This window comes from Colius striatus, chromosome 23 (assembly GCF_028858725.1).
Source record: "Colius striatus isolate bColStr4 chromosome 23, bColStr4.1.hap1, whole genome shotgun sequence".
In the NCBI taxonomy this organism is placed as follows: domain Eukaryota; kingdom Metazoa; phylum Chordata; class Aves; order Coliiformes; family Coliidae; genus Colius; species Colius striatus.
Genome location: NC_084781.1, coordinates 576,547 through 592,809, shown reverse-complemented (window position 1 = coordinate 592,809; position 16,263 = coordinate 576,547). Strand labels below are relative to the sequence as shown.

Genomic DNA, 16,263 nt, shown 5'->3' with positions numbered 1-16,263 from the left:
CTCCTTCCTGCCTCCTTTACTCAGGCCCTCCAAGACAAGAGCAGTGTGTGTGATGGCAGCCTGTCTCACAATGCCCTAAGTGTTATATCTCAGCACCAAGGCTTTTGCCATGTTTGGAACACCTTCCTTGTGAGGAAAGGCTGCAGGACCTGGGGCTGCTCAAGCCAGGAGAGGAGAAGGCTGAGGGGGGAGCTCAGTAACACAAGTACTTAGAGGGTGGGTGTCAGGAGGTTGGGGCAGCACTTCTTTTCTGCTGTCTCCAGCAACAGGACAAGGGTGATGCACATCAGCTGGAACACTACAAGTTCCACCTAAACATAAGGAGAAAGTCCTTTGGTGCTGAGGTGAGGGAGCCCTGGCCCAGGCTGCCCAGGGAGGGTGTGGAGGCTCCTTCTCAGGAGGTTTCCAACCCCACCTGGACACATTCCTGTGCCCCCTGAGCCAGGGGAACCTGCTGTAGCAGGGGGTTGTGCTGGGTGAGCTCTAGAGGACCCTTCCAGCCCCCACCATGCTGTGATTCTACTCTTCTTGTCACCAAAATTTGCTTTCCAGACCCAGAAGCCTGGCAGGCACTGGGGCAAGGGGATGCTGTGCCAAGACTTGCTCATGGGCTTGTCTCTCTTTGCAGACCCACCTCTGGTGAACTTGTCCGTGGAGCCACAGCCAGTCCTAGAGGATAACACTGTCAAGTTCCACTGCTCTGCCAAGGCCAACCCTGCTGTCACCCAGTACAGGTGAGGACACACCACACTCACACCCCAGCACGGCACCTTGAGCTCCTGCCCACTGATGGGGCTTTCTCACACCCACCCCTGCAAAGATGTTTCCTCCAGGTGACCCAAGAGCAGGCAACATCTCAATCTGCAGTTTGATGGCAAATCCACGTTCTCTTGTGTTTACCACTGTTTGGTCTGGCTCATCCCACTGCTGTCCTCTGTCTGGGGGGTGCTGGAGGAGTGGATGATTCCCCAGAGGCTGAGCTGCCAGTCAGTGAGAGCTGGGCAGGCTGAGAGTTGGGCACAGAGGGAGCTGCTGAGGTTCAACCAGGGCAAGGGCAGAGTCCTGCAGCTGGAGTCCTGTGTCCAGTTGTGGGCTCCCCAGCTGCAGAGGGACAGGGAAGTGCTGCAGAGAGGCCAGTGCAGGGCTGCCAAGAGGCTCAGGGCACTGGAGCATCTTCCTTGTGAGGAAAGGCTGCGGGACCTGGGGCTGCTCAGTCTGGAGGAGACTGAGCGGGGAGCTCAGCAATAGTTACAAGTACTTAAAGAGTGGGTGGCAGGAAGATGAGGTGACACTTTTGTCTGTTGTCTCCTCTGCCAGGACAAGGGGTGATGCACATCAGGTGGAACACTACAAAGAGAAAGTCCTTTGGTGCTGAGGTGAGGGAGCCCTGGCCCAGGCTGCCCAGGGAGGGTGTGGAGGCTCCTTCTCAGGAGGTTTCCAACCCCACCTGGACACGTTCCTGTGCCACCTGAGCCAGGGGAACCTGCTTTGGCAGGGGGCTGTGCTGGATGAGCTCTGCAGGGCCCTTCCAACCCCAACCATTGTATGATTCTCTGATGTGATCACTAGGGCCAGAAGCAGCCCCTGAGCCCTGCAGAGCAGTACAGACCTGCTGTGGCTCTGTCCCCATTCCAATGCCTCCCCAATGCTGCGCTCACCTGACAGTGTCCCACGCTGAGAGGCTCTGGCTGCCTCCACCTTGTTCCCTCTGCCACACTTGGTCAGAGATTCACTGCTGCTTTGGAGCAGATTCAGAGGCCTAGCACTGAACTGGTGGAGGCATCTGTTTGTGGACATGAAAAGCAAAATGCACCAAGTGAAAAGGCTGTGATGAGAAAATTCCCTCTTTTTTGCCACACTCCTTTGTGGTTTGAACAACACAACTCCAGTGCCATCTCTGTGTAACCCTTAAGCCACCACTGGAAGCCTCTCTAACACCAGCACCATTTACCACAGAAAGAGCCAGAGCAGAGATGCCCAGGCTGGAGACACGGCAGGGGCAGAGGGGATGGTCTCTCCTTGTGTGGGACATTCTCCTTGAGTGGGAAGGGTCATGGTTACCTGGGATCTTCCATCAATGCTGCATTGAGCTCAGAGCAGGGTCCAGGTGGTTGAGGGGCACTGGTGAGGCCATCACAGGGAAGGAATTGCAGGAGAAAATGCACCTCTTGCATGAATTCTGGGATGAAAGTGGTGCATGTGGCTCAAGCCCTTGATCTGCAACTGCAGTTCAAGTTGGTTGATGCAGGAAGATCTTCACCAATATTTGGGCAGGCAGCACCTTTGGCTTCAGCCCAACAGAATCATAAAAACATAGAATGGTGGGGGTTGGAAGGGCCCTGCAGAGCTCCTGCAGTCCAACTCTCTGCTAGAGCAGGTTCCTCTTGATCAAGGGGCACAGGAACGTGTCCAGATGGGTTTGGGAAGCTCCTGAGAAGGAGCCTCCACACCCTCCCTGGGCAGCCTGGGCCAGGGCTCCCTCACCTCAGCACCAAAGGACTTGCTCCTGGTGTTTAGGTGGAACTTTTAGTGTTCCAGCTTGTGCTCATTACCCCTTGTCCAGTCACTGGCCACCACACAAATAGACTGTCCCCATCCTCTCAGCATCCATCCTTTAGGTATTTATTAGCATTAATAAGGTAGAGTCACTGCCTGGGCTCTTGGGGATGGGTGTGAGGGCTGCTAGTGCTAGAAAACACCTCTCCAAGGCTTCTTGGTCTAAGAGACAAAAATACAGGGATGGAGAGCAGAGTGGGTCATCATCACCCTTTGGTTCAACCTCCTGGCCCCATCCCACCACTGCCCCCATCAGCCACTCACCACTCCTGCCTTGAGGCTGTGAAGGTGCAGGTCCAGGCAGTGAGTTGTGGGTTTGCAGCAGCCTCAGCTGATCACAACAGAGGAGGCACCTCCAGGGACAGGTTTCCCATGACCCCAGCTCCTGTTAGGCTCCTACAGCTTAATTAGCACAATTGCTGGTAGGAAGGATTCCTTGTGGCTGGCTACCTGCTATCAGCACCACAAAGCAATCAGTGCTTTCCCAGTTACACAGAAGAGTTATTAATTTGGAAAAGTCAATTAATGTCAGCGATACAAATGGCCCTGTGTGCATATTTACAGTGAGGAGGGAAACGACAGGCCAATGTCCCACGTGGGCCTGATGCTGTCATGGTGCTGGGAGACCAAAAGGCCAATCAGCCCCCTTTGCCAGGCAGAATTCCTGCTCCATCCAGCCTCATCCTCCACAGTGGAAGCTTTCAAATCATCCTGAAACCCCCTCCCCAGCCTGATCCTCTCTAAACTCAAAGGCTCCAGTTGGGTTTTCCCCTCTTTACAGTTTCCACCCTCTGGATACATGGTCAAAACAACACTGGGTTGATTTCTCCACCCAAACTGCAGGTAGACCTGCCATGCTTCTCCCCTTTTTGCTGCTCACAGCCTTCATCTCTCCTTTCCCTCACCCAGGGTGTTGGGGTTTCTGCTTGGCTGCAAAGGGTTTTGTGATTCCTCTCATGATGGACTTTGCTATCAAAAATAATTGCCCATTTTTTCCAGGTTGTGCTTCCTCAAAAAACAAAGGGGGAATTTTCAGGGGGAGAGGCATGAAAAATTCAAGCACTTTGGGCTTTACACTGCTGAAGTTCCCTTAACATGTTACACAAGGCTTTTTCCCTACCACTGTGACAAGCAAACAGGATTCAGCAGCTGCTCAGTGGGGCTTCCTTCCACTTAATGGCTCTGATTGATGGTGGAGGGGATTCATTTCCCTTCCAAAAGATCCCAAAGCTCTGTGTAAACGTTGCAATATGTTTTCAGCACTGAAGCTTGGAGTGCTCTGAAGCAGGATATCTGAGCAAGGACTCCTTGCACCTTTGCCTCTGCCCAGGAGGGAAGGTGGATAAAGGGATGGGAGGTGTAAAGCCTCACAAGTGAGGCACTTGGAGATGTGAAAAGGCAGAACATGAGCTCAGTGTCATTCCCAGGGCCACTCAGGACACTGTCACTGGTGAAAATGAGCATGTTCTGCCTTATAAACACACAATGCAGAGAAAGTGTGATGTTTTTGTTCTCCCTGGAGGGAGAACCATTCTCATACATCTCCTATGGCATCCAACCTCTTCAGATAAGAGACACCAGATCTTGGCTTTCAGACATTGAGTTTTGATACCTCCCCCTCTGTTTGTCAGCAAACAGCTCTGAGCACAAAGGAGAAATGTCTAAACAATAAAAATCCCCTTTTCTGGGCGTTAATCCACAGCCAGCTCCTGGAGAAGCCTCAAATACATGCCCAAGCTGTCACCTTGCTTCAATTTGCAAAGGAGTGAGATGGGTTTTTTGCAATGAGTTTGCACCCTGGGGTTTTTTTCTGTCTGGGAAAAGCAAGTGAGGCCCAACACCTCACCCTGAGTTTGAAACCCAGACCTCCTCACTCCCTTCCTTAGGGTTGTAAGGGAAAAGAAACAAAACTCAACACAATTTCCCAGGAGGCCAAAAATCACCCTCAGCCCCTACAAACCCTTCCCAAAGAATATGGTTTTGATGGGTTTTTTTTCCCTTGAGAGTTTTTCCTTTATGCTTTCTTATATAACACATCACATGTGTGTGGTTTTGGGTGTAAGGGAAACCTGGTTTAGAAAGGAGCCTCCCCCGGAGCGATTTGCTGACAGCGTGGGGAGTGACAGCCTGTGCCACGTCTTGTCAACGGGGAGCTTAATGACATTGGGTCAAAATGGACAGGTTTTCATGTAATGTTTGGCCTCAGTGGCATTTTCTAAAGGGAGAAAAAGCTAGAACTCCTCTGCTTTAAAACTCTGTTGGCTTGTCAGGATGCTGGGGGCAGGCAGGGCTGGGGCAGGGTGTCCTGTACCACAGACACGGCTCCTTCGCTCTGTTCCTCAGCTGAGGACACCCTGCAGCTGCAAGTGGAGCTCAAATCCCAACCCATGCTGGCAGCCAACATCCCATGACAAGGAATATCTTTTCCCCAGGGAGATTTATTCGCCCACAGTGTCCCTTGGGCCTGTCCCCCAGAGCAGAGCCGGGCAGAGGCCGCAGCCAGGCCTCAGCAGGGTTTTCTTGGCTTGAGGGGAATCAACCCTGGCAGAGGGGTTTTTGCTCGTTCCCTCTCACCATACAGAACAGTGTTTTGCACAGACATACCCTATGGGCCTCTACAAGGTTTCCTACCCCCTCCAGCCTGTGTTTATCCCACCACTGCTTCAGGGCCCACTAGAGAAAGGCTCAAGGGCACCTTCCCAGACATGTCCCCAAGGGCAAATCACACCTTCCTCTCCTAACAACTCGCTTCCCCGTGCCTCTGCCTCTCAGTGGACAGTTCTGGGGTGGGCAGAGGGGGAAATTTAGGGATTTACTGACTTTCTTTTGCTGGAAGAAAGAGTAATCAGCTGTCACCGTAGTTCTGCCACCTGTGATGGTGGGTAAAATTAATGGGAGGCAAAAGAAGTCTACAGGGGCTACGTGAAGCGACTCACAACCAGGCCTCCTCTTTGCTCTCTTTCAGATCTCTCTTATTTGCTCAATCTTCTCTGGGCTTTTGATGTCTGTTGTGTGTCTGTGGGGTGTGTTTCTTTTGGCTGTTATTATTTATCACTCGCAGTAAGAAAGAGAATCTTTAAAGTGGCAGAAGAAAATGGGCAAGTTTAATATTGCAAGAGGCAGAGACTCTCGGCCTTTTGGGCTCCTTGGTGATGATTATTTCTGCAGAGCGATGGGCAGTTGGTACAGGCAATAATATATATCTCACTCTCACCCCCAAGGCCAGCAGAGACCTTTGCAAATAATGTTATCTTTGCAGAAACAGGGAAGGGAGGGGGAACATTTCCATCACCCTCCAGCATCAGCTGCAGTACTGAGGGACGTTGCAGTTCCAGATCAAGGTGTGGGACAGACATAACTGGCATTTATTGAACAGACTCCCAAGAGATGGGGCTGCACCACCTCCTCCCCATCCTAGAGCAGAAAGGGGATTGCATTTTGCACGCTCCAGGAAAGCTCCACTGATTCCTGTCAGTCAGTGAGAGCTGGGCAGGCTGAGAGCTGGGCACAGAGGGAGCTGCTGAGGTTCAACCAGGGCAAGGGCAGAGTCCTGCAGCTGGGGAGGAACAACCCCCTGGGCCAGCACAGGCTGGGGGTGACCTGCTGGAGAGCAGCTCCAGGAGAGGGACCTGGCAATGCTGGCTGAGAAGAAACTGCCCCTGAGCAGCAACGTGGGCTTGTGGGCAAGAAGCCAATGGCAGCCTGGGGGCATCCAGCAGAGTGTGGACAGCAGGGCCAGGGAGCTTCTGCTCCCCTTTGCTCTGCTCTGCCACAGCTGCTGAGGCCTCAGCTGGAGTCCTGTGGCCAGTTGTGGGCTCCCCAGCTGCAGAGGGACAGGGAAGTGCTGCAGAGAGGCCAGTGCAGGGCTGCCAAGATGCTCAGGGCACTGGAGCATCTTCCTTGTGAGGAAAGGCTGCGGGACCTGGGGCTGGTCAGTCTGGAGAAGAACAGAAGGCTGAGAGGGTTCCTAATACCTAAAGGGTGAGTGTTGAGAGGATAGGGACAGTCTATTTTATTTGTTGGCCAGTGACAGGACAAGGGTTAATGGGAAGAAACTGGAACACAAGAAGTTCCACTGAAACAGGAGGAGAAGCTCCTTTGATGCTGAGGTGAGGGAGCCCTGGCCCAGGCTGCCCAGGGAGGGTGTGGAGGTTCCTTCTCAGGAGGTTCCAAACCCATCTGGACATGTTCCTGTGCCCCCTGAGTGAGGGGAACCTGCTTTGGCAGGGGATTGTGCTGGATGAGCTCTGCAGGGCCCTTCCAACCCCCACCATTCTGGGATTCTATGTTCACAACATCTCTGTTCCCAGGTGAAAGTCCAGTGGAAAGCATATTTGAAGTTGAACACTCTTCCATGACACCAGAGTTGTCCCTGCCTCTTCTATTCCTCTGCCTCAGACTCTGTTCCCAGATGTATAGGCTGGAAAGGCCAGGAGGGATGATTGCATCATGATGCAGAGATTCAGGGTGATTCATTTCATTGGAAACTTTTGACAGAGATGTGGCAAACGATCCATTTGCTGGGCACTGCCTGTAGCCAAACCACAGCAGTGACCATTTATCCTTCTTCTGGCACTGTAAGCCCTGAATATATTCTAATATGAAATTCAGATGGCTTTGAAAAAGCACCTCCTGGGGGCTGGTGTGTTTGGGATGTTGCTTGCTTTATTCTACCTCTCATGAAAGGCCCAGGATAAAAGTGAACATACCCCTCTGTACCCTGCATTCCCCAAAGCTTCTGATAACTGATAGCACTACCTAATTGGCACATCTTTTTGTCAAGGGAGGGGGATCTGTATTATTAAGCTGTTATTAACTGACAGTTACATCTTTATTAATGTTTAGGGACTGGGAAGGGTTAGAAACAGAGCAGCCAGTGAGTGCAGATGAGGAGGGAAATCCATGGGTGTGTGGGCACATTCCCCACGTCCATCAGGCTCCGTCATGCTCACAGGGAGAAAATACCCAGGTGTTTGTGCTGGGGACAGCAAAGGGACCCCAGGCAGACCCTCAAGGTCCTTCAGAACCTCGAGGTCTCTTCAAGTCAGTTGTGTGAGGTTGAACAAGGCCAAGGGCTGTGTCCTGCCCTTGGGCCTCCCCAAGCCCAGGCACAGCCACAGGCTGGGGCAGAGGGGCTGGAAACTGCTGCAGGGAAAGGGCCTGGGGGGGCTGGATGAGAGGTTAATGTGAGGCAGCTGGGGAAGGGGCTGGAGCACAAGGGGCTGGGGAGGGGCTGAGGGAATGGGGGTGCTCAGCCTGGAGAAGAGGAGGCTGAGGGCAGCCAGCAGCACTCTCTGCAGCTCCCTGACAGGAGGCTGAGGGGAGGAGGGGCGGCCATCTTTGCTCCCAGGTCACAAGCCACAGGGCGAGAGAAAAAGGCCTCAAGTTGCCCCAGGGGAGGTTGAGGCTGGAGCTGAGGCAGAACTGTTTCCCTGAGAGGGGTGTCAGCCCTGTGCCAGGCTGCCCAGGGAGCTGGGGCAGTGCCCAGCCCTAGAGGGATCCCAAAGCCGTGGGGCTGAGGTGCTGAGGGCCATGGGGTGGCGCTGGGCTGGGCAGGGTGAGGGCAGGGCTGGGACTGCAGCAGCCTCAAAGCTCTTTTCCCACCTAAATGAATTTAATGATTCTATGAATAATTTTGGTTGGAAAAGACCTTTAAAGTCATCAGATGTAACCATGAAGTGAACTGCAGGGAGCAGCTTGCCATGTGTCTAGTCCAGGGAAGAGACATCTCAGCATCCTCAGGTGGAACAGTCACTCTGGTTTTACAGCCATTCCTTGGCACACCCCAAAGCAGCCCAGCTCAGGGATAGCCTTTACTCTCACCAGCCTCTCCTTGGTTTTGCTGCCTTCCTTCCTCCTCTCATGCTCCCATCTGCTCCCTCCTCCTCCTCCCACAGCGGTGGGACGCTGCGAGGCCATATGCCATCCCTCAGCAGGGTTTGTCACCTCTCCCACCGCCACAGTGGGCAAGAGAAACCAGAGCAAGGGAAGAGGCCTTGCAGGCATTTCACAGCAGCAAAAGCATCAATCTAATTTACAGACACAGCAAAATGCAGCTAAAGCAGGAGCTGAAATGAATGCAAAGCACACAAAGGTCTCGAGTTATCGGCACCGGAACATTCTTCCTGCCTATCTCCATCTCCCTGCCTGGGTTTGTCTTTGTAGCTTCCTCCCAGACAACTGGACCTTTGCTCTGAAGTGAAAATGAAAGCTGGGGAAAGGGGAAAAAAAATGAAGAAGAAATATAAGGGGAAATGAATTCTTCAGATCTCCTTCGTGACGCATCAGCCCCATCTGCCAGCTCCCTCTGACAGGGAGCGAAGCGTGGCTGGGCAGCAGGCAGGGAGAGAAAAGCAGGCTGGAAACAAAAGGGAGAGTCAAAATAGAAGCTGGGAAGCAAGGCTGGGGTGAGAGGGGTTGGACTCCGTGAGCTTAAAGGTCTTTTCTAACTGCAGTGACTCGGTGAGTCCAGGTGAGGCTGGAGGAGCAGAGCAGAGCATCCCGTCACTCACTGAGATGTGGGGACAAGGGGTTTGTCCTCCCTTGGCCTGGCTGGTCAGGGTAATGGGAACAAGCAGCTGGGAGATGTTCAGAGGAACTAATTAGGAGAGAGAGTCTGATGGCTGGAAAGGAGGGGGGGGAATGGAGAAGGGGGGAAAGCTCTTTGTAGTCTCGAGCAGCTCCCCCTTGATGGAGAAATGATTAAAGGTCCCAAATTAAATGAGTGATGAAGCGACCAGCCCGAGCTGTGTGTCAGATGGAGCCTCTCCAGTGCAGGGAGGTGGCAGAGAGTCCTCAGGAGGGCTGGTTGGAGCGTGGGGTGCCCCATGGTTGTGGCCATGCCCATCAGGCAGGAGCTGGCAGCCTCACAAGCCTTCCAGCCTTTACCCCTTTGGGCTGCCTGTCTCCAAAGCATCTCATTCCCTCCAGCTCTCTGCACCCACATCTCTGGGTTCCAGCACAGAGCTGAAGGTTTGCTCCTTTTAAACACCTGCAGGGGTTCAGAGAGACCTGAGGGTTGTGTTTTCCTGAGCTCTTTGAGCACTTGTCCTTCGAGCCTCGCTCCTGGAGGCCGTGGACGGGGAGCATCACCGATTCCTCCGGCCAGATCTCCTCGAGGAAGACGTGGCAGCTTTTCAAAGCCTCATTTAGCAGTCTTTAATCTGAGTTATTCCAAACCACACTTGCCAGCTTCCTTCATGCCTTCCCCCCAGCATGATGGGCTGATTTCACAGGACGAGAAAGCCTCGAAGCAAATCTTGTCACACGAGGAAATTGATTTCTCAAAACTGACTTTTTACAAGATCACTGGCGGGGGTTTTATTCCACCAACCCCCCACCCCCCTCCCCTCTCATCTTCCTTCTCTGTCCTTCCCTTCCAGTCTCACGAGGTGGCTTCAGATCTAAGAAAATTAGAGATGCTGTGACTAAATTGAGAATGTAAAAACGGGGGAGAAGGGGGGAGGGAAGGAAAAAGAGACACCCAGCAGTCAGCAGCTCTTCAGAAGGATCCAGCTGCACGCACTTGGGGAGCAGCAGAGATGCCCAGGGAGGCTGTGGAGGCTCCTTCCTTGGAGGGCTTCAAGACCCTCCTGGACACGTTCCTGTGTGACCTGATCTAGGTGTGAGCTGCTTCTGCAGGGGGTTGGGCTGGATGAGCTCTAAAGGTCCCTTCCAACCCCCACCATGCTGTGATTCTATGCCTCCTTCACCTCTCCTGCTGCCATCACCTCCAGGCAACGGCAGAGAGGAGGCTGTCAAAGGGCCATCACACAGGGAGCAGCCCCTTGGGCATTCCTTGGTGATCCCACAGCCAGGGCTTCTTTCTCTCCTTCAATCCTTCTGTTTTATTACCTCTCTCAGAAGTACAAGAGCTTGCCCAGGTGGGTTGTGGAGTCTCCTTCTCTATGGATTCTCCTTCTCTATGGATTCTCCTTCTCTCAAAACCCAGCTGGATGAGTGTGCCCTGCTCTAGGTGTTCCTGCTCTGGCAATGGGGTTGCACTAGATGAGCTTTGGAGGTCCCTGCCAACCCTGAAGATGATTGTGTGGTTCCTCCCAGCGCTCAATTCAGAGACATCTCAATGTGTTTTGTTAAGGAAGATAAAAAATAGAAGGAGAGGAAGAGTTGCCTTGAAGTCATGTCAGACAGCTTAAAATATGCTAAGCTTTTGTGTTTCTGTGGTATAAATAATGAATCCTCTCACAGCTTCTGAGGCAGGAAGGACATTGATTTAAGAGGCCTTCAGTTCTCACTTGAGGTTTTGCTGCTTTCATGCCAGAGGGTGAGAAATGGGACCAGGGACAAGATGTATGCAAGAAGGACCCAGCGAGGGGACAGGGCTTGCAAGTGCCCTGGCTAAAGGATTTCACTTCTTGATCCCCTCTTTGCTCCTTTGATGCAGTTTCCAGGGGACAGAGGCTGGGGGTTAAACAGAGGATGAAGCTGTTAGCATCTGATTCTCTCCCTGTCTGTGCTCCCTTAACACTGGTGGTGATTTGGTGATTGCAGCCAGCATTGGTTATTGTGCCCTGGACTAATTCCTCCAGCAGCATCCTTGGAGATGTCTCTGCTTAAAAGAGCAGTAAGGATAGATTATTAGCCTAGGTAAGAGAAAAATAAGGGAGGACCTAATTAACACTTACAAGTGCTTAAAGGGTGGGTGTCAGGAGGATGAGGTGACACTCAGTTGTCTCCAGTGACAGGACAAGGGGTGATGGGCACAAAGTGGAACACTAAAAGTTCCACTGAAACATGAGGAGAAGCTCCTTTGGTGCTGAGGTGAGGGAGCCCTGGCCCAGGCTGCCCAGGGAGGGTGTGGAGGCTCCTTCTCAGGAGGTTCCCAACCCCACCTGGACACATTCCTGTGCCCCCTGATCTAGGTGGGAGCTGCTTCAGCAGGGAGTTGTGCTGGAGCAACTCTGCAGGGCCCTTCCAACCCCTTCCCAATCTGTGACTCTATGAGTCTATGATATGATTCTGTGTGATTCTGTGCATGACACAACATCCCAGTGAGCTGGGGGAGAGAATCAGAAGGGTGAAGGTGAAAAAACTCATGGATTGAGGTAAAAACAGTTTAAAAGGTAAAGCAAACACCATGCACAAGCAAAGCAAACTCACTGCCCCTTGCCATCCCCAGGACTGTGGGGCTCTGTCATGCTAAGAATGACTTGGAGACACAAACACCATCACTCCCTACAGCCTCCCTTCCTCCTCCTTTCCCTGGCTTCAGGTGCTGAGTGTGACATGTGCCAGCCTGGGATATCCCTGGGGTGCTGGCACGAGCTGAGGAGACAGGAGAGAGTTTCCTTTGCAAAGCTGGGGGTGTGTGCAGGGCTGTGCAGTGCATCCTGAGCCACCTCTCCATCTGACACGAAGGCGTCTTGGTGTGTGTGTTTGCAGTACACACCACCCAAAGCCCATCCCAGAAAGATCCAGAAGGGACTCTGATCTCATCCAGTGTCAGATGATGCACTAACTTCAGCTCTTGGAAGTCATCCCTGGCTTTCTGTTCCTGTACAGACTCTCTGGAAGCTGCTGGCAAGTATTAAAGCGAAGGAAGGACAGAAGCTGTTGGTCATTGGTGTGTAAAGCATCGAGCAACCCTTACTGCCCAGCTCTGCTTTGCTATTGAAGCATGTAATTAAGGATTTAATCATTTTTACTTCCATTTTATTTCTCTTTTAAATGCTGCTTCTTGCTGTTAGATGTAGGAATTGACAAGCCATCACCACGGCCTGTCAGGGGTCAGTCTGTCGTACCAGCACGCAGCCACCTTTGCTCACTGTCTTGTAACGTGGCTGAGGTGTCACCAGGGTGTTCTAAAGGGGACTCAAAAGGCTTTGCCAGGGTGAGTGTGGGAAAGGATGGATGAGTGAGATTGATGGATGGATGAATCTCACAGTGAAAAGATCATGAAGTCTTTTTGGTGACAGAATCAGAGAATGGTGGAGGTTGGAAGAGACATGCAGAGCTCATCCAGCCCAACCCCCTGCTACAGCAGCTCCCACCTAGATCAGGTCACACAGGAACGTGGCCAGGTGGGTCTTGAAGAGCTCCAAGGAAGGAGCCTCCACACCCTCCCTGGGCAGCCTGGACCAGGGCTCCCTCACCTCAGCACCAAAGGACTTTCTCCTTGTGTTTCAATGGAACTCTTTGTGTTCCAGCTTCATCCCATCACCCCTTGTCCTGTCACTGGAGACAACAGAAACAAGTGCTGCCCCAACCTCCTGACACCCACCAGTGAGATATTTGTAACTATTACTGAGCTCCCCCCTCAGTCTCCTCTCCTCCAGACCTCAGCAGCTCCCTCTGTGCCCAGCTCTCAGCCTGCCCAGCTCTCACTGCCTGGCAGCTCAGCCTCTGGGCAATCAGCCAGTGCTCCCAGTTTGGTGCCAGCAGGGAACTTGCTGAGGGTCCCTCTGTGCCCTCACCCAGGTTAACTTGCAAGTTCATTCTCCTTCTCCCCCCATCTGTATTTCCCTGGGTGTTTGCATTAGCACAAGGGGAAGGCATTTCTGGATGTGCCATTTGTTATTCCTCCCCATGAGTTGCCAGATGCCCAAGTTCACCGGCAGTTCAGGCAGCAGGAGCCTGTGTTGCACAACACAGAAGTCTCTGCCCTTGGCATCTTCTGCAAGAAGATTCCCACATAATTAGGACTGGGTCTGTCTTCCCCCAGGGTGCACAGCCCCTGAGCACAGTTGCCTCTGTTGATAATCCTAACTTGAGTTATTTGATCTAGACACAGTTCAGCCCTGAATAATTAACTGTTCTGGCAGGACCTGCCAAGGAACCTGCCAGAGAAGGAGCTGTACCTCACACCAACCTGAGGACAAGCCAAAATTGGGATAGATAGAGCCTTAAAAAGTGAGCCTGAAGGATGAAATGGCAACAGCAGCTGTTGTGGGGAAGGAAAGGCTCTGAGCTGGGGCTGGAAAGTCAGATGGAACAGGCTCAGGGTGGTGGGCACCGTGTCCGAATCAGGGAGCATCACGTCCAAGCTTGGTCACTCTCCGTGAAGAGGTCTGTCTCCTCTCTCCATGCCAGCAAGAGGTCAGCTTGGTGCATGCTGGAGCCCTCTCATGCTACAGAGATTCAAAAGCACAAAGCCCTTTGAAAACTTCCCCAAATCAAACACGGGGCCAGAAATCGAAGGAGCTTTAGGAGCCAGCCAAGAGAGAGGGAGAAACCCTTGGAAAAGCCCCAACCACCTGACAGCTCTTTGGCCATGCAGGAAGGCAGGAGCCATTCCTGCCCACTGTGCCCATCATTCCTGCCCTGATTAGATTCCTCCAGTGATCCAAACACATGGTGCCAGCCCAGCTCTGGCTTCAAGATCCCCCTGGCAGTGCATTTCTTATGCTGATGAATCGCTGGGGGTCTCAGTCTCCATTTACCACCCCGGGGTTGTTTCTTTTCCCCTGCAAACCCCAAAGGCAATTGCAGGGCAGAGGTGTAAAGTTGCAAAGGCCACCAGCATGGGTGAGGTGGGGTTTTTTAGGTGAAATAGAGCTGCAGCAAGAAGGAAAGGGGTGAGTTTGAAACAGCTTCACAGCACAGATTCCCCGGGCGCTAAGCAGAAGGATAAACACGGTGGAGAATTAACACTCCAACATGCCAACAGCCACAAATCTGCCTAAAGCAATTCTGCTGCTGGGGGTGGAGTGGGGTAAAGAAAGACCCCCTTGGAAGGATTAATCCCATTAAATGACTTGAGGCAACACAAACCACGTGATGAAATTGGATTAGCCGATCCGGGCGAGAAATAATAGTGAAGCTCTGAGTCACGTCTGTTGTGCAGAGGGATGAGTGGAGGTGAGCTAGGCAGGAGCAATGAACTGCAGCATCTCTGCTGAAGGGGTAAAATCCCTCCCAGGGAGAGGTGACATGTCCAAGTTAGTTCAGGACTAAGGGGTGACTCACATCTCCAGCATTTCCCCAGGATAAGCACTTTTGGCAGCTGTCTGTATGATCCTAAAATCATACTGTCCTCTCTCCAGCCTGACCAGCCCCAGGTCCCGCAGCCTTTCCTCACAAGGAAGATGCTCCAGTGCCCTGAGCATCTTGGCAGCCCTGCACTGGCCTCTCTGCAGCACTTCCCTGTCCCTCTGCAGCTGGGGAGCCCACAACTGGCCACAGGACTCCAGCTGAGGCCTCAGCAGCTGTGGCAGAGCAGAGCAAAGGGGAGCAGAAGCTCCCTGGCCCTGCTGCCCACACTCTGCTGGATGCCCCCAGGCTGCCGTTGGCTTCTTGCCCACGAGCCCACGTTGCTGCTCAGGGGCAGTTTCTTCTCAGCCAGCACTGCCAGGTCCCTCTCCTGGAGCTGCTCTCCAGCAGGTCACCCCCAGCCTGTGCTGGCCCAGGGGGTTGTTCCTCCCCAGCTGCAGGACTCTGCCCTTGCCCTGGTTGAACCTCAGCAGCTCCCTCTGTGCCCAGCTCTCAGCCTGCCCAGCTCTCACTGCCTGGCAGCTCAGCCTCTGGGGAATCAGCCAGTGCTCCCAGTTTGGTGCCAGCAGGGAACTTGCTGAGGGTCCCTCTGTGCCCTCACCCAGGTCAATGATGAAGATGTTGAACCAGACTGGCCCCAGAACCCATCCCTGTGCAACTCCACTGGCCACAGGCCTCCAACTCGACTCTGTGCCATTGATCCCCACCCTCTGGGCTCTGTCATTCAGCAGCTCTCGATCCACCTCACTGTCCACTCATCCCAGCCACACTGCCTGAGCTTTCTGATGAGGATGTTGTGGGAGACAGTGTCCAAAGCCTTGCTGAATTCAAGGCAGATGGTATCTGCTACTCTACCCTCATCTCCTCTCATGTCAGTCAGTCACACTACCACAGAGTCTATCAGCTTGGTCAAGGAGAATTTCCCCTTGGTGAATCCATATAACCATCTCTGTATGTTTCAAGATGACATCCATGTTGACCAGCCTGTAGTTTCCTGGGTCCTCCTCCTTGCCCTCTTTGAAGCCTGGAGTGACATTGGCCTTGCTCCATTTCTCAGGCACCTCACCTCTGCTCTGTGATCATTCAAAAATGATGCCCAGCCCAGCACTGACCCCTCAGCACCTCAGCCCAGGGCTTTGGGATCCCTCCAGGGCTGGGCACTCCCCCAGCTCCCTGGGCAGCCTGGCACAGGGCTGACACCCCTCTCAGGGAAACAGTTCTGCTTCAGCTCCAACATCAACCTCTCCTGGGGCAACTTTAGCCCATTTCCTCCTGTCCCATCACTTAGGAGCAAAGATTTACTCCCCTCCAGCCACAGCCTCCTGTCAGGGAGCTGCAGAGAGTGCTGCTGGCTGCCCTCAGCCTCCTCTTCTCCAGGCTCAACACCCCCATTCCCTCAGCCCCTCCCCAGCCCCTTGTGCTCCAGCCCCTTCCCCAGCTCAGTGCCCGGCTCTGGCCACGCTGCAGCCCCTCAGTGTCCCTGTGGCAGTGAGTGAGGGGCCCAGCACTGACTCAGCCCTGGAGCTGAGGCCTGTCCGTGGCCCAGGGGCTGCAGCCTGGAGCGTGACGCCATCGATTCTCTCCACGGCTCCTGGGCAGCTTTAACCGTTTAACACAGTTGATCAGTCGAGTCACTGACTGAGTTAACAGCTTTGTTTACTTCTTCCCCTCTACTCCTGTGGCCAATTTGTTCTGATCACTGTGCACTGAGCAAAAGGCTCTTTTGATTGTTTCTGTCACCAAAATGAATCGGGGCCT

The 16,263-nt window shown here is 53.2% G+C and overlaps 1 protein-coding gene across 1 annotated transcript in view; it reads left to right on the top strand.

Moving 5' to 3' along the window:
- Nucleotides 1–16,263, top strand: part of KIRREL3 (kirre like nephrin family adhesion molecule 3) — a 176,305-nt gene that overhangs the window by 127,829 nt on the left and 32,213 nt on the right. The window contains 1 exon segment of the mRNA XM_062013903.1: nt 629–734. Coding sequence (XP_061869887.1) covers nt 629–734 — 106 coding nt within the window.